General features: G+C 45.1%; 1 protein-coding gene across 1 annotated transcript in view; it reads left to right on the top strand.

Moving 5' to 3' along the window:
* Positions 1 to 26725, top strand: part of LOC117386930 (glutamate receptor ionotropic, delta-1-like) — a 386841-nt gene extending 360116 nt beyond the window's left edge. The window contains exons 10-18 of the mRNA XM_033984304.1: positions 939 to 1061; positions 1135 to 1209; positions 4133 to 4460; positions 5751 to 5889; positions 8356 to 8551; positions 10804 to 10970; positions 14210 to 14447; positions 24307 to 24414; positions 26417 to 26725. Coding sequence (XP_033840195.1) covers positions 939 to 1061; positions 1135 to 1209; positions 4133 to 4460; positions 5751 to 5889; positions 8356 to 8551; positions 10804 to 10970; positions 14210 to 14447; positions 24307 to 24414; positions 26417 to 26725 — 1683 coding nt within the window. The remainder of the gene's footprint in view (positions 1 to 938; positions 1062 to 1134; positions 1210 to 4132; positions 4461 to 5750; positions 5890 to 8355; positions 8552 to 10803; positions 10971 to 14209; positions 14448 to 24306; positions 24415 to 26416) is intronic.
* The last annotated feature ends 448 nt before the right edge of the window (positions 26726 to 27173 follow it).

Genomic DNA, 27173 nt, shown 5'->3' with positions numbered 1-27173 from the left:
TAAACAGCACATTTTCCGGAGCCTCTGATCAACAAAAAAAAACCCAAAAAAAACCACTGAAAAACTGTTGGCTAACGCTAGCTAGATCGTGACTGTAATGTTATTTGAGAAAGACTTGTTTAACAGCTCAAATCAGCTCAACTATTTTTATCTGTTCCAGGTAAGACAGTTCTTTCTTCAGATTGTGCTAAAACAAAGCTCAAATTAAAGTCTAACTTGAGTAACAGAGCTTCAGAGAGTGTAGTGCCTCTAGTTAGCATTCACACATTCACATTCCCAGGGATATATATTAAGGAGGTTGTGTGGTCATTCTCTTAAAGTGGTCATGTGACCCAACAAGCCACAGTGCTCCGATTCTCTGGAGGCTTTTAAAATTGATGCTTTGCTGAACTTTGATCGTGGGGGTGCGATGCTAATTGTAGGTACTGCTCTGTCTGAAGCTCTGTTACACAAGCTAAACTTTAATCTGATCTTAGTTTTAGCACAATTTTTACCATAAAAAACTGACTTAGCTGGACCTACAAACGGTGAGCTGATTTGTGCTGCTAAACAAGTTTCTCACATATTAAATTAGTTTCACGCTAGCTAGCATTAGCCAACAGTTTTTCACCTAGTCACTCTCACTTTTTTGTTGAAAATCAAACTCCTAAACAGGTCCATGAATGCACGTATTATTCACAGGCTCCTGAAAATGTGTTGTTTAAATAAAATCTTCTTTAAACAGAAATAGTGGTTTAAGGTGCCACGTAGAAGTGAGTTTGCATGTTCTTCCAACGCAAAACATGCACAATAGGTCAAATCCTCCAGCTAAGGTTGTCCTGACCGAGATCTGGAGATGGGTCCCACTGCTCCTGAGAAACTTAAGGATGGGTCAAATGCAGAGGACATTTCTTATGAGAACAGTAAAAAATCAGTGTATATTTTGTATGTGACTGTAGGAGGACCCTTTTGTGATGGTGGCTGAGAACATTCTGGGGCAGCCCAAACGGTACAAAGGATTCTCCATCGACGTTCTAGACGCTCTGGCCAAAAGTCTGGGATTCAAATACGACATCTACCAGGTTTAAAATCACTTAACCCTTACAAGTATTCAGCTTTAAATATTGTATATTTATCATAATCTTATGTCTTTAGGTGAGTGACAGTAAGTACGGCTCTCAGCTCCCAAATGGATCCTGGAACGGGATGATCGGAGACCTCATCAACAAGGTACAGTCTGTTAAGCTTAAAAGTGTTTAACCTTAAAGCACGACTACACCTGGTATGACCCCAGGTGTAGTGTAACCCGACAGCACCACTACAGTCAGTGTGAGAATGTTAGCATTAGCCTAACCCTGTCACAGGGCTACGGTCAGTGTGAGAATGTTAGCACTAGCCTAACCCTGTCACAGGGCTACGGTCAGTGTGAGAATGTTAGCACTAGCCTAACCCTGTCACAGGGCTACGGTCAGTGTGAGAATGTTAGCACTAGCCTAACCCTGTCACAGGGCTACGGTCAGTGTGAGAATGTTAGCATTAGCCTAACCCCGTCACACGGCTACGGTCAGTGTGAGAATGTTAGCATTAGCCTAACCCCGTCACACGGCTACGGTCAGTGTGAGAATGTTAGCATTAGCTTAACCCCGTCACAGGGCTACGGTCAGTGTGAGAATGTTAGCATTAGCTTAACCCCGTCACAGGGCTACGGTCAGTGTGAGAATGTTAGCATTAGCCTAACCCCGTCACACGGCTACAGTCAGTGTGAGAATGTTAGCATTAGCCTAACCCCGTCACACGGCTACAGTCAGTGTGAGAATGTTAGCATTAGCCTAACCCTGTCACAGGGCTACTGTCTGGTCCCCTGTGTGATGTAAAACTACAGCACTAACAGTCTGCTCTGTGTATTTTAACATTATCTTAACCAGCACTGAGACTTTCCCCAAATGTGGTTTTGACATTTAAAGTTTTGAACTTAGTTTTTACAGCTGACTGGTTCAGTCCTTTATAATGCTCAGCCCTGACCTTAAGTTAGAAAATGTAGTTCCTGTTTTATTCATTTACTCAGTGATGGAAAACTGCGTCTGTTGCCACAGCTGCCCTGGGGCAGACAGACACATGAAGGACAATATGTGCCATCACAGCACAAACATCATAGAGATTTAGCTGTAATCCCTCATTGGTCCTGGTGGTTTTTATGGTTGAAAAGGTTTTAAAGGTCGTCTGGACTCTATTATGAAAGGCTCAGTGATGTATAGGCCTGGACAGAACGTGGGCTCTGTTACCGTGGCAAATGTGAGGGCCATTTTGTGAGTGGAGGAAGAGCAAAATTCTGAAAATAGTGTAAAAACGGGTCCAGAAAGTGCATCGGTGAAAGTGTTTAAATTGGCACCCAGATGTATCTGTTCTAACAATGCAGAACTCTGTCTCTGCCACAACATTTGCCTCTGATTTAAAACAAATGTTTTTCACCAAAACACAAAAGGGGAAATGAAAAGGTCCAGCTCCCTGTGAGTTCTTTGTTCTGAATGCTACACTCACACTCTCGTCTGCTGGGACATTCTTTACTGTAGGTTACCATGGCGACGATTTCTCTTATTATTGCTCATTGCACAGACATAGTGTTTTGATATGACCTGGAGATAAATACTGTCGACTTATCGTTCAATACAGGACGGATGGAGCAATCACTTTTGAGGGTCAATATTTATCGTGGTACTTTTTCTTTGCAGAAGTGGAAAAATATTGGTTATGTTTGTGTTCTACTCTCAGATTTGAGCTATACAGGGCAGAACTACGACCCTCATAGAAGCAAACTAACTACCTAAGTGCTCCATTCTGTTATTTATGTATCGCAGCTCATATTTTTTTAACACTATTTTACATTTAGCATACATTTTTGAGGTAATCCACTTCTTTATACAGTCTATGTTTGGAACTGAAAAAGCTGAATCTCTAATTGAAACAAAACATAAAGCAGAATTAAGTGAGTTTTCGTCACACACAGCGTTCAGCGGGTCCATTTATATGTAGTCTATAAGTCCGATAGCGATGCCGATACTATAGCTTTAAGTATTGATACCTGATATTAACCGATACAGTGCAGAGACTGAAAACAGCATTTATTTAAAACAAAAATAACTGATCCAATTGTTTTATGTGGCTGTTATTTGTCCCACGAGTATCTGCTGAACAGATCTATGCAAATTAAAGTTTATTATGTGACTTCCTGGTCCAACTGTGACCAGCAAATTGTCTTAATGCATCCACCAGGATATCGGCTGAATCGATATTTGGCAGCCGATATCCAATACCAGTATTTGATCTGTGCATCCCTAGTTTCAATATTATCATTTATCGACTATATTTACTGCAGCAAAAAGTCACTGACAATAGTTTAGATGTACAATGTCACTATAAGTAACGTGAGGCATTTATTGCAACAGAAAAAAAAAAACATATCGACAATGATGAGAACAAGAAGAAAGCAAAGGTAAGAAACTAATAAGAATAAAGTAGAACTGACACAGAGAAAGTGCAGTATGACTTTATATTCAGACCAGGCCATGTCTTTATATAATAACCTTTAATACTTTATCAATACTTTGGCATTGCTTTTGTTGTAAATCCCGAGCATTCCACAGTTTCCCCTCACACACAGTCACACAAAAACTTTCACGAGCGTTTCGAACAGCTGGGAGTATAAAATTTCCATAACCTCTCAAATTATAAGTTCTCACTTTAAGAGCGAAACACTTGTGCGTCTTACGTGGTAATCACTTATTGAACACTTTGAATAATATAATTACAGTATAATATTTCACAAGGTCGGGAAATTTTAATAATTTGGACCGGATGAAAAGATTTTGAGTTTGTTCTAAAAAAAACAAAACAACCTGAATGATGCTCTCTGCTCATTTTTGCAATAAGAATAATGGTTTAGTTGAGCTTTGTTTTGATTTATTTATAATTGAGATGCTCTTGGGTATTTTGTTTTTTTGTCTGCCGGTTGTGGGTTTTCCGTGATAATTTGTTGTCCATAATTACTCCTAGGAATTTATTCTCATTACTCTTGTTTTCAGTGACACAAATGTATATACTGAAATAATTAAAAAAGAAAACAAATCATAAATCATGTCTCTCTTGTCTCCTTCAGAAAGCAGATATAGCCGTGTCCGCTCTGACCATCACTCCGGAGCGGGAGAGTGTGGTGGACTTTTCCAAGCGTTACCTGGACTACAGCGTGGGAATCCTGCTCCGGAAGCCCGTGGAGCGGTTGGACATGTTCTCCCTCTTAGCCCCGTTCGAGCCTTCTGTTTGGGCTTGTGTCGCGGCCTCCATCCCGGTGGTGGGCGTCCTCATCTTCCTCCTCAACAGGCTGCACGCACTCAGAAACTCCAACTCCCAGAATGCACCGGGGCAGAGCGGCCCCGGCAGCCTCCACAGCGCCATCTGGATCGTCTACGGGGCGTTTCTGCAGCAAGGTGAGATTATGGTGAATGTGATAGGACTGAACCAGAACTAAACCAGAACTAAACCAGGACTTAACCAGGACTAAACCAGGACTTAACCAGGACTAAACCAGGACTGAACCAGGACTAAACCAGGACTAAACCAGGACTAAACCAGGACTAAACCAGGACTGAACCAGGACTGAACCAAGACTAAACCAGGACTGAACCAGGACTAAACCAGAACTAAACCAGGACTGAACCAGGACTGAACCAGAACTAAACCAGGACTTAACCAGGACTGAACCAGGACTAAACCAGGACTGAACCAGAACTAAACCAGGACTGAACCAGGACTGAACCAGGACTGAACCAGGACTGAACCAGGACTGAACCAAGACTAAACCAGGACTGAACCAGGACTAAACCAGGACTGAACCAGAACTAAACCAGGACTTAACCAGGACTGAACCAGGACTAAACCAGGACTGAACCAGAACTAAACCACTGAACCAGGACTGAACCAGGGCTGAACCAAGACTAAACCAGGACTGAACCAGGACTGAACCAGAACTAAACCAGGACTGAACCAGAACTAAACCAGGACTGAACCAGGACTGAACCAGGACTGAACCAGGACTAAGCTGGTACTAAACCAGGACTGACTCGGGACTAAATCAGGACTCAACCACAACTAAACCAGGGTTAAACTAGGACTAAACCAGGTCTAAGTCATGACTAAACCAGGACTCACCCAGGACTAAACCAGGAGTCACTCAGAACTAAACCAGGAGTCACTCAGAACTAAACCAGACCCAGACAGGAATTAATTTCTCTTTAGAAGGACCTTGTACCACAGTTTGAGAACCACTGCCCTGCACCAAATCCCCACTGAGACTGAGGACAAACACGGTTAAAACCCTGAATATTTATGATGGAGTTATCAGCTCTGTTAGTTTCATATATTTATCCTAAAACAACACTATGCAACTTTTTTGTCACTTTTTTTGTTGTTTATTGCATTTGGGGCCTCCTCCTGCTTGTTTCCATGGAGACTTTCTATTTCCACGGAACCATGCAGGTGATGGGCTCCCTCTAGAATGTTACGTACTGTGTCTTTAAAAGTGTATATTTGCAGGAGGAGATGCAGCTCGATCAGAATAGTCCTGGTCAGTTGACAGTTGTCGTTTCATATACAGTATACGTCTTACACCTGTATGTATTTGTCCGTATTTCAGGTGGAGATGGGGTCTGGGTGGTTTGTTGTTTTGTATATCCTTCTTAAACCTGTGTATTTGTTGTGTATTTGTTGTGTATTTGCAGGAGGAGATGGAGTGATCAGCTCGGTGGCTCTCAGAATAGTGATGGGGAGCTGGTGGCTCTTCACGCTGATCGTCTGCTCCTCGTACACGGCAAACCTGGCAGCGTACCTCACCGTGTCACGCATGGACCACCACATACGGTGAGAATACTTTTATATACAACATACTACTGCGACCACTGCTACTACTACTACTACTAATACCATTACTGCTACTACCGCCACTACTACTGCCACTACTACTACCACGGCTACTGCGACTACCACTTCTACTGCCACTACTACTACCACTATTACTACTATTATCACTACTACTACTTCCATCTTTACTACTACCACCACTACTACTACTACTACTACTACAACTAATTCTACTACTACCACCGCCACTATTACCACCACTACTACTACCACCACCATTACAACTTCTATTACTACTAGAACTATTGTTTGACTACTAGTACTACTACTATTACCACTAATACTACCACTATTATTACTATTACCACTACTACTACTGCTTCCACCACTACCGTCACTACTAGTACTACTACAACAACTGCTACTACCTCTACCACCAACTCTCCTACCACTAGTACTACCTCTACTACTTCTACCATTACTACTACTATTACTACTAGAACAACTGTTATACTACTAATACTACTACTATTACCCCTACCACCACTACTACTACTATTACCACTACCACTACTACTATTACTAATGCTGATACTAATAATAATAATAGTAATGATAGTAATAATAATACTGATACTACTACTGTTAGCACTACCACTATCACTACTACCACTACCTTTACTACTACTCCTACCACTACACCTCACACGTACATACATAATCTTGTGTCTAACAGGTTCTGTCTGTTGACACCAGTGGCACCACAGAGGTCAAAGGTCACAACACTGTGGTTTAGACAGAGAGAAAACAAACATGGCGGCGCAGACAGATCGAGCCCCTTCTCACAGAAATCCAGACTGTTCAGTTTGTGCCAAATGTTCAGAGGGAAACACTTTGTACGTTTGTGGAGGAGAGATGTCTGCACTTTTCTCTCAACTGGATTTAACAAAGTTTGATTTTTCAGCTCATTCTGCAGTCGTGGCGTTTCGACCAATCAGAGTGAAGCATCTGTTCAAACTCTCTAATCATTGGTTCACGATGTTTTGAGAACCATAGACTGTTTATATAATGTCTGTTTCCAAAACCATCCCAAATTTATATATCGGCCACTCGCTTGTCTCCATTAAGCTGCTGCTGCGATGTTACACAGTATTAAATTGATCTATCTCCATGGAGACAAGCAGCTGACACAAACGGGCCAAGTTACAGGTCAGATCTGTGGAGAGGGAGCCCCACTCACAGTACAAATGCATGTTTTTGAAGATATTTTTGCACAATAAAACACAAAAAAGGCATGTTGGATGTTTAATGTCATACTGTGGAACATTCCAGGCAAAGCAATAACATCTCGATATAGAAAAGCAGGTGGTTGATCAGAAAAGTTCCACATTGTTCCTTTAAGTCTGGCCAGTTTGTGTTGTATTTTATTGTTTGTTTCTAGGTGGAGTTGCACTGGGCTTTATTAAACATACACTCTTCTATAAAAATATAAATATATTTGCATGATTTAAACCTCCGTCCAGATCGATCTGTTTGTCAGAGCCTCATTTGCACAAAACAGAAGCGAGACTGGGGATATAAACAGTTATAATAAGAACTGGAGTCAAATGTGAAGCTCAGAGTTAAACTAAAATAAAATCTCTAAATAAAAATATGTCTCAGGGTCAAATGTGTTTAAAAACCATCTGTTTTTTAAGGTGAAACAACAGAACAAATGAGAAAAGAAAGTGCTTTAATCTAGACTGTGATCACCACACACAAACTGGGACTAAACCAGGACTGAACCAGGACTAAACCAGGACTGAACCAGAACTGAGCCAGGACTGAACCAGGACTGAGCCAGGACTGAACCAGGACTGAACAAGGACTGAAAAAGGACTGAACCAGGACTGAACAAGGACTGAACCAGGGCTGAACCAGGACTGAACCAGGACTGAACCAGGACTGAACCAAGACTGAGCCAGGACTGAACCAGGACTGAACCAGGACTGAACAAGGACTGAACCAGGGCTGAACCAGGACTGAACCAGGACTGAACCAGGACTAAACCAGGACCAAGTTACCACCAAACCAGGACTAAATCGGATCTAAATTAAAACTGAACCAGGACAGAACCAAGACTGAACCAGGATTGAACCAGGACTAAACCAGGACTAAACCAGGACCAAACCAGGACTAAACCGGATCTAAATTAAAACTGGGCCAGGACAGAACCAAGACTAAACCAGGACTTAACCAGGACTAAATCAGGACTAAACCAAGGCTGTACCAAAACTGAACCAAGACTAAACCAAGACCAAGCCAGGACTAAACCAGGTCTAAATCAAAATGGAACCAGGACTGAACTAAGATTAAACCATGTCCTGGGTAGTGAACTTTTTATAATGAAATGTTTTAAAAGGATTGTGAAGTTGGATGACAAAATCTCATCCCATTCCCACTGATGAGGTTTCCTTTCTTTTCCAGAACATTCCAGGACCTGTCGGCTCAGATGGACCTGTCCTACGGCACCGTGCGAGACTCTGCGGTTTACGATTACTTCAGACACAAAGGGACCAACCCTCTGGAGCAGGACTCAGCCTACGCAGAGCTGTGGAGAACCATCAGCAAGAACCAGGGCAGAGACTACAGCGTCTCCAGCCCCTCAGAGGGCATCAAGAAGGTACTATAGAAAGAACCCAGTTTAGACCAGGTTTAGACCAGGTTTAGACCAGGTTTAGACCAGGTTTAGACCGGGTTTAGACCGGGTTTGGACCAGGTTTAGTCCCTCAGAGGGCATCAAGAAGGTACTATAGAAAGAACCCAGTTTAGACCAGGTTTAGACCAGGTTTAGACCAGGTTTAGACCAGGTTTAGACCGGGTTTAGACCGGGTTTGGACCAGGTTTAGTCCCTCAGAGGGCATCAAGAAGGTACTATAGAAAGAACCCAGTTTAGACCAGGTTTAGACCAGGTTTAGACCAGGTTTAGACCAGGTTTAGACCAGGTTTAGACCAGGTTTAGACCGGGTTTAGTCCCTCAGAGGGCATCAAGAAGGTACTATAGAAAAAACCCAGTTTAGACCAGGTTTAGACCGGGTTTAGTCCCTCAGAGGGCATCAAGAAGGTACTATAGAAAGAACCCACTTTAGATCAGGTTTAGACCAGGTTTAGACCAGGTTTAGACCAGGTTTAGACCAGGTTTAGACCAGGTTTAGACCAGGTTTAGACCGGGTTTAGTCCCTCAGAGGGCACCAAGAAGGTACTATAGAAAGAACCCAGTTTAGACCAGGTTTAGGCCAGGTTTAGACCAGGTTTAGACCAGGTTTAGACCAGGTTTAGTCCCTCAGAGGGCATCAAGAAGGTACTATAGAAAGAACCCAGTTTAGACCAGGTTTAGACCAGGTTTAGACCAGGTTTAGACCAGGTTTAGACCAGGTTTAGACCAGGTTTAGACCGGGTTTAGTCCGTCAGAGGGCATCAAGAAGGTACTATAGAAAGAACCCAGTTTAGACCAGGTTTAGACCAGGTTTAGACCAGGTTTAGACCATTTTTGGACTGGGTTTAGATTGCGTTTGGACCAGGCTTACACCAGATTTAGACCGGGCTTAGACCAGATTTAGACCGGGTTTAGACCGGGCTTAGACCAGATTTAGACCGGGTTTAGACCGGGCTTAGATTGCGTTTAGACCGGGTTTGCACCAGATTTAGACCAGGTTTAGACCGGGTTTAGACCTGGTTTAATCCCTTGGACTGGATTTAGACTAGATTTACGTCATATGCAAAAGATCAGGTCTTTCTATCTCTATCTCTCCATACCTCCTTTCTTCCCCTCTCTCTCTCTCTCTCTCTCTCTCCTCCTCCTCTATCTCTCTCCCTTACCCCCTTCTCTCTCTTCTCCTCCTCTATCTCTCTCTCTTATTACTCTCATATTTCACACAGAGGAGTGGGACACATTTGCATCTCGCTCAAATTGGCTCCAGAGACTTTCATTACAGCAAATTAGCTCCTCTCTCCCCCTCACAAATCATCCTCTCTGCATCCTCCGCTTCTCTGACCCACTCTCTTCATCCTCTGCTCCTCTGACCTTCTTTTCTCCTCCTCTTCCCCTCCCTCCTCCTCTGACCTCCCTCCTCCTCTGACCTTTCTCCTCCTCTGACCTCTCTCCTCCTCTGACCCTCTCTTCTCCTCCTCTGACTTCTCTCCTCCTCTGACCTCTCTCTTCCTCTGACCCTCTCTTCTCCTCTGACCCTCTCTTGTCCTCCTCTGACCCTCTCTTCTCCTCTGACCCTCTCCTCTGCTCCTCTGACCCTCTCTTCTCCTCCTCTGAACTCTCTTCTCCTCCTCTGCCCCTCTCCTCCTCTTCCCCTCGCTCCTCCTCTGACCTCTCTCCTCCTCTGACCCTCTCTTCTCCTCTGACCCTCTCCTCTCCTCCTCTGACCTTTCTCCTCCTCTTCCCCTCCCTCCTCCTCTGACCTCTCTCCTCCTCTTCCCCTCCCTCCTCCTCTGACCTCTCTCCTCCTCTGACCCTCTCTTCTCCTCTGACCCTCTCTTGTCCTCCTCTGACCCTCTCTTCTCCTCCTCTGAACTCTCTCTGACCTCTCTCCTCCTCTTCCCCTCCCTCCTCCTCTGACCTCCCTCCTCCTCTGACCTTTCTCCTCCTCTGACCTCTCTCCTCCTCTCACCCTCTCTTCTCCTCTGACCCTCTCCTCTCCTCCTCTGACCTCTCTCCTCCTCTTCCCTTCCCTCCTCCTCTGACCTCTCTCCTCCTCTGACCCTCTCTTCTCCTCTGACCCTCTCTTCTCCTCCTCTGACCCTCTCCTCTGCTCCTCTGACCCTCTCTTTGCCTCCTCTGACCCTCTCCTCTGCTCCTCTGACCCTCTCTTCACCTCCTCTGCCCCTCTCTTCTCCTCCTCTGACCCTCTCCTCTGTCCTCAGGTGAAAAAGTCGTCTTTTGCGTTCTTGTGGGATAAGGCGGTGTTGGAGTACGCTGCTCTCTCTGATGACGACTGTTCTCTGACCGTGTCCGGTTCCAGCCAGAGCTCCAAAGGCTACGGCATCGCACTGCAGCACGGGAGTCCTTATAGGGACCTGTTCTCTCAAAGGTCAGTACTACTACTACTACTACTACTACTACTACTACTACTACTACTACTACTACTACTACTACTACTACTACTATTACTACATTAAGGCATAATCCTGCAGCATGGTAGTCCTTATAGTGATCTATTCTGTGAAAGATCAGTACTACTACAACTACACTACTACTTCTATGACTGTTACTTTCTCGACTATTCCTGTTGCTACAGAAAGGCTACAGCATGGTAGTCCTTATAGGAATATGTTCTCTCAAAGGCCAGTACTACTACAACTTTACAACTTTACTACTACTATTGGTACTACTTCTACATTAAGGCCACAGTATCGTTCTACAGCACAGGAGTCTGTACTCTTTTTTTTGTTATTTAAAATCTATAAACGGCAAAGCCAAGGTTTAGAACGGTTTCCTATGTCTGTGTGGTTTGCACGTTCTCCCTGTGTCTGTGTGGTTTGCACGTTCTCCCTGTGTCTGTGTGTTTTGCACGTTCTCCCTGTGTCTGTGTGTTTTGCACGTTCTCCCTGTGTCTGTGTGTTTTGCACGTTCTCCCTGTGTCTGTGTGTTTTGCATGTTCTCCCTGTGTCTGGTTGTGTTTCCTCTGGGCACTCCGCTTTCCCCCATCAACCCAGAACATGCACAATAGGCCAAATCCTGTCTCGGATTACTCTTTTGGATTACGAATCGATGCTGAGCGTGTGAGAGCGTTCTTCGTACTTGTGTTTCACTAACGAGCTTCTACTCGCGCTGGGATTCATTTGGGCAAAACAAAAGAGAGATCACAACCTGCTCTGTGCTTTTGTTTACAAAGATCTGAGATACAGAGAGGAAATGATTAACATAATTTATACAGCCCCAAGAGAAAGAGACACTTTGGGAAGAAAACTCAGAACGAATATTTATCATTCCACACACAACTGCAACTACTACTACTACTGCAACTACTGCCAATTAGAGTTGTCAGAAGTATCGAAAATCTGATGCTAAAACTAAAATCGAAACTAGATACTCATTGGAGCAGGTATCAATACTAAAAAAGTCACATTCACAGGACAGAAATGATTTTTCCTGAAGCTTTAGAATGATCCAGAGCTGAATCAGAACAAGTATAAGACACATGGGAACAGAAAAGAACGTACGGCCATTTAATGTGGAAAATCACATTCTGTTGGATAAAGAAAGAGTTTTATTAGGTATCGTGACCAAAGTAATTTTAACCCTAAATAATGTGATAAAAAGTAGAGATGCATCAACACTGGTATCGGATACTAACTCAGGACTGAACCAGGACTAAGCCGCAACTGAACCAGGACTAAACTAGGACTAAACTAGGACCAAGCCAGAACTGAGCCAGGACTAAACCAGGACCAAACTAGGACTAAACCAGGACTAAACCAGTACTAAATCAGAACTAAATCAGGACAAAACCAGAACTAAGCCAGTACTAAACCAGACCTAAGCCAGGACTAAACTTGGACAGAAACTCAGTCTTCAAGTAGGCGTATAAAAACTAAAAATGTTGACTTAATTCATCCCAAATTATGATGTAAAATCAAACATAAATAAATAGCATAAGCTTGTCCACCTCCTGCAGCGTTTAAACCCCCGTGTCTCTAACATCCCAGAGCCGTTCATCCCAAAGCCGCTAACGTTAGCATGACCTTTAGCTTGTTTCCTCTCCACACAACGCGTTTGTTTGAGTTATGGACTTCATTAAAACTGAAATAATCAGCATTTTTCGGTCGTAAAACTGCCACCTAATTTATAGTTTCTAATCGAACTAACCGTGTGGAAAAAATTGTGAAGGTCGCTCAAAAAGGCCCCAGAAAAGAGCCAAAATGTGGACTAAATATGAACCGTTGAGTCTGCGTTAGCGCTAATGCTACGTCCTGGGACAGGGAATTTATCTCAAACAAAAGGTCTTAAATGTTTCTGTAAAAGCTGAGAGCCAGAGCCGTTTTTAATGTTTGGAGAAAGAGAATTAATGATGAATAAACAAAAGAGGGATTAATAAAGCAGGAAGTGAAGGTACCACTGGGAGGAGCAGCGTGGGGGCAAAGCATCATGGGAATTGTGGTCAGAAAGAGAGAGATTATTGTGAATAAAACTGTTAAAGGACTCCAGCAGTGTGGAGATGTGTGGAGGAAGGGACGAAATCAAGACTTGACCGGGGCTAAACAAGGATTAAAGCAGGACTGAACCAGGACTAAACGAGAAATGAACCAGGACTAAACCAGGACTGAACTAGGACTAAACCAGGATTAAACCAGGACTAAACCAGGATTGAACCAGGACTGAACCAGGACTAAACCAGGACTGAACCAGGACTGAACCAGGACTGAATCAGGACTAAACCAGGACTAAACCAGGACTGAACCAGGACTGAACCAGGACTGAATCAGGACTAAACCAGGACTAAACCAGGACTAAACAAGGACTGAAACAAGACTAAACCAGGACTAAACCAGGATTTAACCAGGACTGAACCAGGACTGAACTATGACTAAACCAGAATTAAACCAGGATTGAACCAGGACTGAACCAGGACTAAACCAGGACTGAACCAGAAATGAACCAGAACTAAACCAGGACTGAACTAGGACTAAACCAGGATTAAACCAGGACTGAACCAGGATTAAACCAGGACTGAACCAGGACTAAACAAGGACTGAAACGAGACTAAACCTGGACTGAAACAGGACTGAACCAGACTGAACCAGGACTAACCTAGAATTAAACCAGGATTAAACAAGGACTAAACCAGGACTGAACCAGGACTAAACCAGGATTGAACCCAGGATTAAACCAGAATTGAATCAGGACGAAACCAGGACTTCACATGAGATTAGACCAGGATCTTGGAGTTTTGGATGTTCTAACCATAGTCTGTATTCATAAATGGACATAACTTGTGAGCCGCCGCGTTGTAAATATGCAGTGATCATGGACACACTTCTGGCTCCATCAACTCTGGCTCCAATTCACTTTACATCAGAAAACTGTCGCCTCTCTCTCCATAATTGCTGCAGTGAGCCTCTTCATTTTGGTCTTAAAATGTTCGTATTCACCTGCTCTACATGAGCCCGGTGTTTATTTTTCACTATTGTGTCCATTACTCAAGATATAAACATTAATAACAGACACATCAGACGCCTTCTTTCCCCGACGTGCTCTTCTTTATACAGCCTTTGGTTCTGACTCTGAAGTGGTGTATTTCTGTTATATATCTGTACTTGTTTTGTTCAGGATCTTGGAGCTTCAGGAGCGTGGAGACTTGGACGTTCTCACTCAGAAGTGGTGGCCTCTCTCAGGTCGCTGTGACCTGTCTCTCTCGGGTGCTCACCCTGTCGGACGCTCGCTCAAACTTCACAGCTTCACTGGAGTTTTCTGCATCCTGGCCGCCGGGCTGCTGCTCGCCTGCATCGTCGCCGCTCTGGAGGCCTGGTGGAGGAACTACAGCTGCAGAGGACACACCCCCAAAGAGGTGAGACAGGGAGGGTGAAACACTCTCCGCTCAGCACACGGGACATTGTTTAAAGGTCCTATGTTACGCTAAATTGACTCTTTTGAGCTTTAAGCCATAGTCTACAAAGCTCAAAATGAACGTGTGCACCGAATTTTGAGGCTCTGTGACAAACTTTACGTGGAACGTCTCCCATCAGTGCAGTGTATTTTGACTTTTGCAGGTGGCGCTGTTGCTGCATTTTTTTATGCCCAGTTATGTAACATTAAAAAAACACATTTTTCGGCAGACCAGTATTTTGGGCAAAATTTTATGAATTTTTGAATGTGTTCAGAGGGTCAAATTTCTGCTTAAAGAGCAGAAGAAGATAAAAGAAAAATATATATAATAATAATATTTTTAGCAAAAACAACATATCTGTTAACATTACAGTGACTTATGTTTTTGAGCTCTCGACATTCACCACGTCACCGTGGAGTCAAAGGCAAATGACGTTAGTTTGGACACTTTATACTGCACAATGATAATCATCGTTGGGAAAGCAACAGGCCCTAAATCTGCAGGTTTGTGTGTTAAACATGTTTGAATGAAACAAAACACAACTCCAGGTCTGTTTGTGACGACAAGTTAAAGTCACTGTATCTGCTTTTGAACGTCTTAAAATCGTAAAAAATACAGAACTAGTTCATTTTAAATGGTTTGCAGTGGTCACCTTCTGCATTCTGAACATCCTAAGTATTCACCACGATGAGGTCATAAGTGCTATCATGCTAACGTGCACTTCCTGATCCTCGGAGGATAAAAACACTTATTACAATTCAAGTAATTTATTGTTGTGGTTATAACAGCACCCTGCCCCAGTCGGAGCTCCTTCCCCTGTCTCTCCTTCCCCTTCCTTTATTCTCTTTCTCTCCCACTCTCTCTCCTCTTTCTATCAATCCCACTAACTCTCCCTCCTTTATTCTCCTCCTCCCTTTCCCCCCTTTCTCTCACCTCTCGCTCTCCTTTCTATCGATCCCTCCCTCTCCCTCCCTCCTTCCGTCTCTCCCTCCTTTATTCTATCTTTCCTTCTCCTCTGTCTATCGATCCCTCTCCCCTCTTTCTATCGATCCCTCCCCCTCCGCTCTCCCCCTCTCTCTGTCCCCCTCCTTTATTCTCTCTCTCTCGTCTATCGATCTCCCTCCTTCCTTCTCTCCTCCTTTATTCTCTCTCCTCTATCGATCTCTCTCCCTCCTTCCTTCTCTTCCTCTTTTATTCTCTCTCTCTTGTATAAAGCAATATATAAAACCTAAAAGTTCTCATCTTAATCACTTCACTCTCGTTTTTCCTTCAGCTTTGATCCAAACTTAATCCCAATTAATCCTGGTTCAGCACAAGTTTAGAATCCTCTCTATCTTCTACTCTCCCCATCCTTCGCTCTATCTCTTCAATCCTCTACTTTTCTCTGTCACTTATCTTTTCCTTTCTCTCTCTTTCCCTCCCTCCTTTCCTCTCAGTTCAACACAAGTTTAGAGTCTCCTCTCTGTCTCCCTCTCTCTTCACCCCATCACTCCATCCTTCTCTCTATCTCTTCAAACCTCCCCTTTCTCCCTGTCTTTTCCCTCCCTCTTTCCTTTCCTATCCCTCTATCTCACTCTCCTCGTTCTCCCTCTCTCTCTCTCCCTCCTTTCCTCTTAGTTCAGCACAAGTTTAGATCATTGTCTCTTCTCCATATCACACCATTCTTCTTTCTGTCACCTTTCTGTCTCCCTCCATCTCCTTCTATTTGTCCCTCCTTCCTTTCCACACGAGTTTTGATCCCTCTCTTTTCTCTTCTTTCCTCCATAACTCCATCCTTCTCTTTATCTCTTCAAACCTTCCCTTTCTCCCAAACATTTCTTTCATGTCTCTTTCTCTCCTCTTTTTCGCTCTCTTTCTCCTTTTCTCTCTCTTTCTCACTGCCTTGCTCTCTTTCTCTCTCACTCTCGCTTTCTCCCTCTGTCTCATTCTCCCTTTCGCTCTCTCTTTCTCTTCTCTTTCACTCTGTCTCTCTCATTTTTCTTTGTCTCTTCTCTCTATTTCTCTCTTGTTTTCTTTCTCTCTCTTCTCTATTTATTTCCCTCTTTCTTTATCTATCTCTCTCTTCTCTCCCTTTTTCTTCTCTCTTGCCTTCTCTCATTTTCTCTTCTCTCTTTCTCTCGCTTCTTTGTTTTCCTTCTCTCTGTCTTTCCTTCCTCTTTCTCTCTTTTTTCTTTCTTTCTCTCACCCTTTCTTTTGATTCTTTCTTTCTCTCTCTTCTCTCTTTCTTTCTTTCTCTCTCTTTTCCTTCTCTCTTTCCTCCCTCTCTCTCTTCTCCATCTCTTTTTCTCACTCTTTCTTGTCCTCTGTTTCCTCCCTCTTTCTCTTTTCTTTCTCTTTCTTTGTCTCTCTCTCTCTCCTTCTCTGTTTGCTCCCTCTTTCTCTCCATTTGATTTACACATGCTTTTTTTTTAATCATATTTGTGCTTTTTTATTTCATATTCTCATTGTAAACCTCTGCTCCTCTACTCCTCCTCTGTGCTCCCTCTGCTCCTCTTCCCCTCCTCTCTGCTCTTCTGCTCCTCTGCACCTCTACTCCTCCCCTCTGCTCCTCTTCCCCTCCTCTCTGCTCTTCTGCTCCTCTACTCCTCCCCTCTGCTCGTCTTCCCTGCTCCTCTGCTCCTCTGTTCCTCTACCCCTCTTCTCCCTCTGCTCCTCCCCTCTGCTCCTCCCCTCTGCTCCTCCCCTCTGCTCCTCTACCCCTCCCCTCTTCCCCTCTGCTCCTCTGCCCCTCCCCTCTGCTCCTCTACCCCTCCCCTCTGCCCCTCTGCTCCTCTGCCCCTCCCCTCTGCTCCTCTACCCCTCCCCTCTGCTCCTCTGCTCCTCCCCTCTGCTCCTCTACCCCTCCCCTCTGCTCCTCTGCTCCTCCCCTCTGCCCCTTCCCTCTGCCCCTCCCCTCTGCTCCTCTGCCCCTCCCCTCTGCCCCTCCCCTCTGCTCCTCTACCCCTCCCCTCTGCTCCTCTGCCCCTCCCCTTTGCTCCTCTACCCCTCCCCTCTGCTCCTTTGCTCCTCCCCTCTGCTCCTCCACCCCTCCCCTCCGCCCCTCCTCTCTGCTCCTCCGCCCCTCCCCTCTGCTCCTCCGCCCCTCCCCTCTGCTCCTCTGCTCCTCCGCCTCTCCCCTCTGCTCCTCTACCCCTCTACTCTGCTCCTCTACCCCTCCCCTCTACTCCTCTGCCCCTCCCCTCTGCTCCTCTACCCCTCTCCTCTGCTCCTTTGCTCCTCCCCTCTGCTCCTCTGCTCCTCCACCCCTCCCCTCTGCTCCTCCCCTCTGCTCCTCTGCCCCTCCCCTCTGCTCCTCCACCCCTCCCCTCTGCTCCTCCGCCTCTCCCCTCTGCTCCTCTGCTGCTCCGCCTCTCCCCTATGCTCCTCTGCTCCTCTACCCCTCTACTCTGCGTTCCTCTCAGATCATTTAAACCAGTGTAAGCTAACGGCTAACAGCTAATGCTGCAGCTCGTTAATGACGCCTCGTTAAGAACCTCTCGTTAAGACCATGTGACATCACGTGCCGTAGATATGAGCCGTAGTGTGGTGTAATTACCCGTGTGCCGACAGAAAACGGCTTCATCTCATCAGGAACACGCATCTGATTTTCATTTAAACTCAGAATCAATTAAAACGCTCCGGTAACGGCTCGCCCCAATTACACACAAAGGAAAGACTCATTTAATTATGAGGGTGAAAACCAATGGGACCCTTCTCCAGATCTGACAGTTATTGATTGATACTTGTGCAGTGACATGACGCTGGGGGTGTTCTACCTGTATCTCTGTGGTGGAATATTCAGCCGTTACCGTGGGGACACAATGCACACATTAGCAAACGCAAAAAAAGTTTTAAGATTGTCCGAAAACTCAAAATGGATTTTAAACAGCGCAGTTTCAGGAGCCTGGGATCAATACGAGCGATCATTATGCTGTTTAGGAGTTTGATTTTACACAAAAAGGTGAGAGTGACTAAGCAAAAGACGAAGTTTAAATCTGTCAAATGGAGTGAAGACGTTTCGCTTCGTCAGTTCTGGTCAGATTAAAGCTGCTGGACACTGCCTTATATCTGTCTGAAGGAGGAGCTAACTACTTTGAAAAGTGTAAACAGCTATTGTCTCCAGTTTCAGCCTTAATGACAACATTGAACCTTTAATGGCCCTCCTATTGTTCTCTTTGTTTCTTTTTGTTTGCTTTGGGTCTGAGGATGGAATCATACATCAGTGAGAGATGATGTCTCAGGCCCCCATTCCCGTTTAAGGAAGGATTGTCTTTCCGAACAAAAATAGCTTTTTTTAACCGTCTGTGTAATCCCTCAGCCGTCCAGGTCTGATCCACAGCAAAAGACGAAATTTAAATCTGTCAACTGGACAAATCGTTGTAGGAGTGAAGACGTTTCGCTCCTCATTCAAGCCGCTTCTTCAGTTCTGGTCATTTTAAAGCTGCTGGACACTGCCTTATATCTGTGTGAAGGAGGAGCTAACTACTTTAAAACTGTAAACATCTATCATCTCCAGTTTCAGCCTTAATGACCCTATTCAACCTTTAATGGCCCTACTGTTGTTCTCATTTGTTTCTTGGAACAATAGATCTGTGAGAGATTATGTCTTAGGAAGGAAGGAAGGAAGGAAGGATTGTTTTTCTTAACAAAAAATAGCTTCTTTAACTTCCCTCTCAAACCGTTTCTTTTCTCTAGCTCAGATCTGAACCACACTATCTTCGAAGAAGTGACTAACTGAAAAACTGTTAATGCTAGCTAGCTTCTGACTGTATTGATACTTGAAGGGGACTTGTTTACCAGCTCAAAACCGAAACCAGCAAAACCAGCTCTTTCTGTTCGGATTTTGTTAAAATAAAGTCTAATAAGTCTCAGATAGAGCAGTAGAGCAGTAGAGCAGTAGAGCTAGCATCACACACAGGGAATGTTGATGACTTCAGCTGCAAAGTATCAATAGCGGCTAAATTGGAGCGGAGTTCAGTATTGCTGAGTTTCAGAACATTCATTCTGCGGGCCAATAATATTAAACGCAGATGAGGGCAGATAAAATGAATATTGTTAAAGCAGGTATTATGCAAAATGTACTTTTATGGAGATTTGTATCATGTTATAAAGTTGTTCCCTCATCAAAAACAAACATGCCTGAAGAATTTAGCATTTTCAAAACAATAAAAGGCAACACGGTGATTAAAATATGTCATGTGTTAGCCGTTAATACCCCTTTAGAAGTAAAATACACCCTCTAAAGTATATATTTGTGTTGTAATACAGTGAGTTCTTGGCTCAAGTCACTAATAGAAATGATCAGGTTCAACATTTGTGAATTTACCTTTTGGAAATCCAAGTGCACGTATCATAGCAACCGATGAGCCAATCAGGAGCAAGCAGGAGCAAAAATGTCAATCAAAACTGTTGCTAGCACTATCAGGAGAAACCTCGGGGAAAGAAGGCACCTGATTGGTCTATTGTTAATGTTCATATCTTGACTTAAGGACAAAACTGTCAAATAAAATTACCAGGATCATGTAGAGCGGATTAATACGAACATTTTAAGACCAAAACGATGAAAATGACCGCTCAGATCCATCATTAAAAGCACTCTGTAAAAAAAACACTTCGTTATCCCCACTGTAAAATCCTAAGTAAACATAAAAAGTTCATTTAATTTAATTTTACATTCAAATCTAAGAAATGTATTCAAAATGATTCATAATACATCTCCATCTACATTGCAAAAAATGTATTAAACTTTCTTTCGAACAAACTCCCCGATTCACTCTCTCTGTGAAATGAAACTGCACAGCTCCAAAAAGATACTCAACCTTTGCTCAATCAGACAGAGAATCAGCTCCAGACTCTGAAACTGTCTGTAGATTTGAATAATTGTCCTAGAAATGTAAAAAAGTACAATTTAGATCATCAAATGTGTCCGCATCAGTTTAGTTAATTTGTAATGTTCTGTTTCACTGTATAAACCTGCACATAATTGACTTTTTAAATTGGTTTTGACGGTAGGAAACGTACTGTATTGAACATCGTGACATTTTATTGCATTTATCTGCTAATATTAATGATGATCTGTTAGCTTTATAATGTAATCGTTAATGAAATGAGTGTTTTAATTATGTTCATCTGTCCTGGGACTGCACATGGAAAGTAGCAGTAGCTTTTCTTTTGTAAGATTAATGAATTTGTACACGGTCCCTGACAAATAAATAAAGAAAGAAAGAAAGAGCCTGACCGCAGCAGTTATAGAGGGAGGGGTGATGGTTTTTCTATAGAAAGTGAATTGGAGCCAGAGTTGATGGAGCCAAATCACTCCCATGTTCAGTTCTTGTTTGGCGAGCTATGTCCGTGTACAGTCTATGTATCTGATGCTGTTCTTTCTGTACCCGCGTTAAACTTTATACAATCAATACCACTCCATTATCCGGCTTTTACTGCGTCTAAAAGGACTTTAGCTACATCGATGGCCTTTTTTCGCTAAAGACGTTTCCCTCCATTATCTGAAATATCTCAAGGACAATCGTGAGTTTGTGTGTTCATCTGAAAACGATGTCGAATGCAACTTTACAATACCGAGAGTTTGATGTGTTTAGCGGCTCTGGCCTAGGTTTAGACTTCTCTCCTCTCTCCCCCCCCTCCCCTGTCCGCCTCCCCTCTTTATCTCTCTTCTCTCCGCCTGCCCTTTTCCTCTGTCCATCTCCCCTCTCGCTCTCTCCCTTCCCTCTCCATCTCCCCTCTCGTTCCTCCCGTCTCCTCTCCATATCTCCTTCCCTCCTCCCTCTCTTCTCCCCTCCTTTCCTCGCTTCTCTCTCATCCTTCTTCTCTCTCTTTCTCTGTCTCTCTCCTCTCCTTTCCATCTATCTTCTCCTTTCTCCATCTCCCCTCTCTTCCTCCCCTCTCCTCTCCATCCCTCCTCCCTCCCTTCTTTTCTCTTTCTCCCTCCTTCCTCTCTCCATCTCCTCTCTCGCTTTGTCCCTTCTCTCTCCATCTCCCCTCTCATTTCTTTTCTCTCCATCCCTCCTCCCTCCCTCCTCCTCTCTCCCCTCCTCTCTCTCTCCATCCCTCCTCCCTGCTCTCTCTCTTCTCTCCTCTCCATCTTTCTCATCCCTCCTCCCTTCTCTTCTCTCTTCTCTCCCTTCTCCCTCCCCTCTCCTCGCTATCTCTCTCATCCCTCCTTGTGTCTCCCCTCCTCTCTCTCCTCTCCATCTCTCTCCATTCCTCCTCCCTGCTCTCTCTCTTCTCTCCTCTCCATCTCTCTCATCCCTCCTCCCTTCTCTTCTCTCCTCTCTCCCTTCTCCCTCCCCTCTCCTCGCCATCTCTCTCCTCCCTCCTCCCGTCTCTTCTCTCCTCCCTCCCTCCTCTGTCTCTCCTCTGCTCTCCATCCCTCCTCCCTTCTCTTCTCTCCTCTCTCCCTTCTCCCTCCCCTCTCCTCGCCATCTCTCTCATCCCTCCTCCCGTCTCTTCTCTCCTCCCTCCCTTCTCCCTCCCCTCTCCTCTCTCCCCTCCTCTCTCTCTCCATCCCTCCTCCCTGCTCTCTCTCTTCTCTCCTCTCCATCTTTCTCATCCCTCCTCCCTTCTCTTCTCTCTTCTCTCCCTTCTCCCTCCCCTCTCCTCGCTATCTCTCTCATCCCTCCTCGTGTCTCCCCTCCTCTCTCTCCTCTCCATCTCTCTCCATTCCTCCTCCCTGCTCTCTCTCTTCTCTCCTCTCCATCTCTCTCATCCCTCCTCCCTTCTCTTCTCTCCTCTCTCCCTTCTCCCTCCCCTCTCCTCGCCATCTCTCTCCTCCCTCCTCCCGTCTCTTCTCTCCTCCCTCCCTCCTCTCTCTCTGCTCTCCATCCCTCCTCCATCCCTCTCTCTTGGTTAATGTTCTTAGTCTAATGAACCAAACCCAGACTCTGGTGTCACAGCTCACGTCTCTCTCAGATGAAGTCGCTCGATATTTACAAACTTTATTTTTTGACCCAGTGATTCGTACTTTTTGCTTTTTCTCATTTAATTCCCTCCTTTCGCCTGCAGTGTCCACGGAGCTGTACGGGCCTGGGAACATTTCAACGATTATTCTAGTTAGTCTGGCAAACCGACACTCCCTCCCTCTGAGTGTGTACCGCTGTGTTTCAGACGACTTCACCGCATTCTACAGATCAATCATATTTAATACAGCGCACCAAGGCTAGCGGTTATAGCGGCCAATTTGGAGCAAAGTTACATATTTGAAACTCCCACTGCAAGTATCATAGCAACCAGAGAGCCAATCTGGTGCGAGCCTGTTGAAGGTAACACCCTTTCCTGCCTGCACCGCTGGTTTATCAGGGAGTGGGCACTTAGCGGTGTTGTCAATCAAACCTGTTGCTAGGCTAACAGGAGTGACCTCGGGGAAAGAAGCCACCTGAGTTGTTTGTTGTTAATGTTCATATCTTGATTTAATGATAGAATAGAAAAACATAAATACCAGGATCATGTAGAGTAGGTTAATACAAACGTTTTAAGACCAAAATGCGGCAGTTACGTAGAGAGGGACGACAGTTTTTCAATGTAAAGTGAACTGGAGTCGATGTAGCCAGAAGCGCGCACATGAGCACGTCTTATTTGGAACATGGCGGAAGCAGGTTAGCTATGTCCATTTATATACAGAAGCCCCTCGTTTATTGCTGCGGTTATGTTCTAAAAATAACCTGCAATAGGCAAAATCTACGAAGTATCAGCTTTATTTTTTACAGTTATTTTAACATTTTCTCACATTTCTCTCTCGTTTAAACTCTCTCAAAGTTCAAACCTTCGTAGGCGCCTTTGTCGGTGCAGAATGTTTCATCGACATTGTGGGTTTTGTCGGGGAGAAAACAAATTGCAAACGTACAGCACTTCAGAGTCACACTGCGATCCAACGTTTATGTAAATTTGTCTGAACACATTCTGTACTGAACAGGAGACACGGCACGGAGGAGACTGATGGACAATGGTCTACAGTCCAACAGCCAATCAGGACAGAGAACACAATGCACGTTCTTACTCTGTAAAAAGCATACAAAATTGCGCAAATATAGTCTGCGAAAGATGAACTGTGATATATACAGTCTATGGTTTCAACATTTGTGGATTTACCTTTTGGATATTTTATGGTAAAGTACAACGTGATCAATAGGGAAAACTGTCTCTGGGAGTATGACACTTTCTAGAGTCTGAAAACCATCACATGGACGGACAGTATGAAAATCTGAGTGAAATCTGAGTATTTCTAAACATGCTTCGTATCGGTCAGATATTTAGCTCTATATTTAGTCCTGCTTTTATAACTTCATATGAAATACTTCACTTCAGATTGTTTCAAGAGGAGGTATTCAACTTCTATGGAGTATTAACCACTAACACAAAACATATTTAGATCACCATAAATTAACATGGTTTTAAAAATGCTATATTTGCCAAAAACACTCCCCCTTCAGAGCGCTATCCCAACACAATCATCGTGCATCCCGCTAATGAAACTACTGCACATCGTATCAGATTTGTGAAGTTGTAGTGTACAGTTTTGTATCATGATTTTGTATATTTACGGAGAATTGTCGTGTGGGAGCATGGGCTTGTGGGCTAAGCTTTAGACAGAATCGTACTGCTAACGGTAAGGAGGGTTCAAATAGGGCTGGGAGAGATCGCTAGATTACTCAAACATGCACAGATGACATATAAAACCTCTTCAGGTGCGTTTCGGATGAGGAAGCAACTTTGTAACATGGTAGAAAGCTCCAAAGATGTTCTGTGTCAAATCAAACATGACATTACTGAGAGAAGAACGACCTCTAACCCGAAACCCCTTTGTTTCTCTTTCTTGCGCCCCCTGCAGGACAAAGAGGTGAACTTGGAGCAGGTGCATCGTCGGATCACGAGTCTTTTGGACGAGGACCTGGCTCACAAGCAGCTGCCTGGCCCCTCCCTCGACATCTCACCACAGGTATGCCCCTTTTAACCTAACCCCACCTCTCACCTGGCTCCTCCCCCTCAGGTACAATTACGCCCTCTTTAACCGAACCCCGCCCCCTTCTCACCCCGCCCCTCCCTCGACATCTCACCACAGGTACACCTCCTTTAACTTCTTACCTGACCCCTCCCCTCAGGAACAGGTATGCCCCTTTTGACCTAACCCCTCCTCTCATCTGGCCCCGCCCCCTAGGTACACTCCCCCTCTAACCCCGCCCTCTCTCACCTGGGTCCTCTCTCGACATCTCATCACAAGTACGCCCTCTTTAAACTAAATAACAGGTACTCTCTTTCTTAACCCCGCCTCCTCTCACCTGTCCAAATACTTTTAACCTAACCCTGCCCCCTCACATGGCCCCTCCCTCCAGGTACACTCCCTTTCTAACCCCGCCTTGTCTCACCCGGACGCTCCACCGACATCTCATCACAGGTACGCTCACTTTAAACTAACCCCTTCCCTCCAGGTACTGTCCCCCAGGTACACCGCACACAGGTACGCCCCTCCCTCTCTCACCTAACCCCTCCCCCTCCTGGCACTTTCTCGTTTCACCTAAAATCACGCGGGGTTTATTAAATGATAAGCTCTCGGACACAGAGTGAGGTCAGAGCCCAGTTTGAAGTTTTGTTTCATTAACTGAGGCTAATGGTCGACGGCGTTCGGAGCTGCTGCCCCTTCAGTCGTTTTTAAACTCGGCTCAGTGCTTCTAAGGCTGTGACATCATCTGTAAAGTGGGATATTTAGAGGCTGGAAAAATCGTATTGTAACAGAGAAGCAAAGTAACTGGCATTTCTCTCCCGCACATTCAAAACGTTGGCTTTTAGACGTAAAACCATTAGCATTCAGTTAAGCATTTAAAGTGTGTTATGGCCTACCTCATTTTGCCTCCAGATGTCTCCATTACAGAATTCTGAATGTTCTGACGGCAAAACGTCTTAAGCGCTCCCTAACTCACTCACTCCATATCTCTCCCTCTTTTTATCTCCCTTCTGCTCTCTTTCCCTCTCTCTACCCCTCCCTCACTCCCAAACCCTCTCTCCCTCTCACCCCCTCTCTCCTTGTCTCTTTCTCTTTCCCCTCCTTCCCTCTCTCCTTGTCTCTTTCTCTTTCCCCTCCTTCCCTCTCTCCTTGTCTCTTTCTCTTTCCCCTCCTTCCCTCTCTCCTTGTCTCTTTCTTTCCATCTCTCTTTCTTTCTCCCTCTCTCTTTCCATCCCACCTTCTCTCATTCTTTCTCTCTCTACCTCTCCTCCCCCTTCCTCACTCCCTAACCCTCTCTCCCCTTCCCACTTTCTTCCTCTCTCTCCCTCTCTCTCTCTCTCTCTTTCCCTCTCTCTCTCCTTGTCTCTTTCTCTCTCCCCTCCTTTCCTCTCCCTCTGTCTTTCTTTCCTCCCTTTCTTTCATCCTCCCTCTGTCTCTCTGTCTCTCCCTTTCTCCCATCCTCTCTCTACCCCTCCTCCCCTCCCTCACTCCCTAACCCTCTCACTCTCCCTCTCTCGCGCTCCTTCCCTCTCCCTATCTTTTTCTCTCTCCCCCTTGTTTCCTTCTCTTCCTGTCTCTTTCTTGCCTCCCTCTCTCTTTCTTCCTTTCTCTGTCTCTCACCATCTCTCTCCATCCCTCCTTCTCTCTCATTCTCTCTCTCTACCCCTCCTTCCCCTCCCTCACTTCCTAACCCCCTCTCTCTCTTCTTGTCTTTCTCTCTCCCCTTCCTTCCCTCTCTCCGTCCCTTCCTCTCTCTCTACCCCTCCCTCACTCCCTCTCATCCCCCTCCTTCTCTTTCTTTCCTTCTTCCTTTCTTTCTCTCTCTGTGTCTTTCTCCCTCTCTCTCTTTCTCTCCCCCCTCTTTCTCCCTCTCTCTCTTTCTCTCTTTCCCTTCCTCCCTCCCCCTCTCTTTCTCTCCCCCCTCTTTCTCCCTCTCTCTCTTTCTGTCTTTCCCTTCCTCTCTCCCCCCTCTTTCTCTCTCTTTCTCTCTCTCTCTCAGGCTCTCGCGGTCAGTTCGTACCTCCCCGGCGACGGCCCCTCCTCCTCCACCCTCCCGCTCCCTCACCACGGCGGCGGAGGGGGCACCCTGGGCCGCCCCCTGCCCCCCAGCCTGCCACCGGCCCTGTCTCACCTGTCGGCCTCGCACCTGTCGGGCCACCTCACGGGGGCGCTGCAGCAGTGCAAGCACAGAGCGCCGAACGGGGGGCTTTTCAGGCAGAGTCCCGGGAAGAGCGCAGTGCCCATGTCCTACCAGCAGGGAGCGCCACGACCCGAGGCGATGGACCCCACACACAGCACCTCCATCTGAGACTCTTTTGTATCACTCACATGTACAGAGTCGACAAAGGGTTAACTCCTCAAACAATCTCCACTCAACACTTTCTAACTGTAGGTATGTTTAAGTCTACAGGAGGTTCACTGTTTTAAAGGCCCTATATTACACAAAATGGACTCTCGTGAGCTTTAAACCATGTTATAACACTGTTACCTCATCAAAAACACACCTGGAGTTGAGTTTTGTTTCATTCATATGTTTGAGTAAGTCTTTATTATTGGTCTGTAACATCTCCAAAGCTCAAAATGCTCTGTTCCACCTTGTGATGTCATGACGCTGATGAAGTCAACAGCACCTTTCACCTTTAGTTTAGTAGAGATTGGCAAAACCAGATCTGAAATTATCCCCCAGCCCCTAACCCCTCATTCACTCCACAACCCCTCACTCTTTAGCGGACTCTATAGAGCACGTGTCAAACTCA

Source organism: Periophthalmus magnuspinnatus, chromosome 19, assembly GCF_009829125.3.
Source record: "Periophthalmus magnuspinnatus isolate fPerMag1 chromosome 19, fPerMag1.2.pri, whole genome shotgun sequence".
Taxonomy (NCBI): domain Eukaryota; kingdom Metazoa; phylum Chordata; class Actinopteri; order Gobiiformes; family Gobiidae; genus Periophthalmus; species Periophthalmus magnuspinnatus.
Note: the sequence above shows the minus strand (reverse complement) of the source record. Positions and strands in the feature narration are given on the sequence as shown.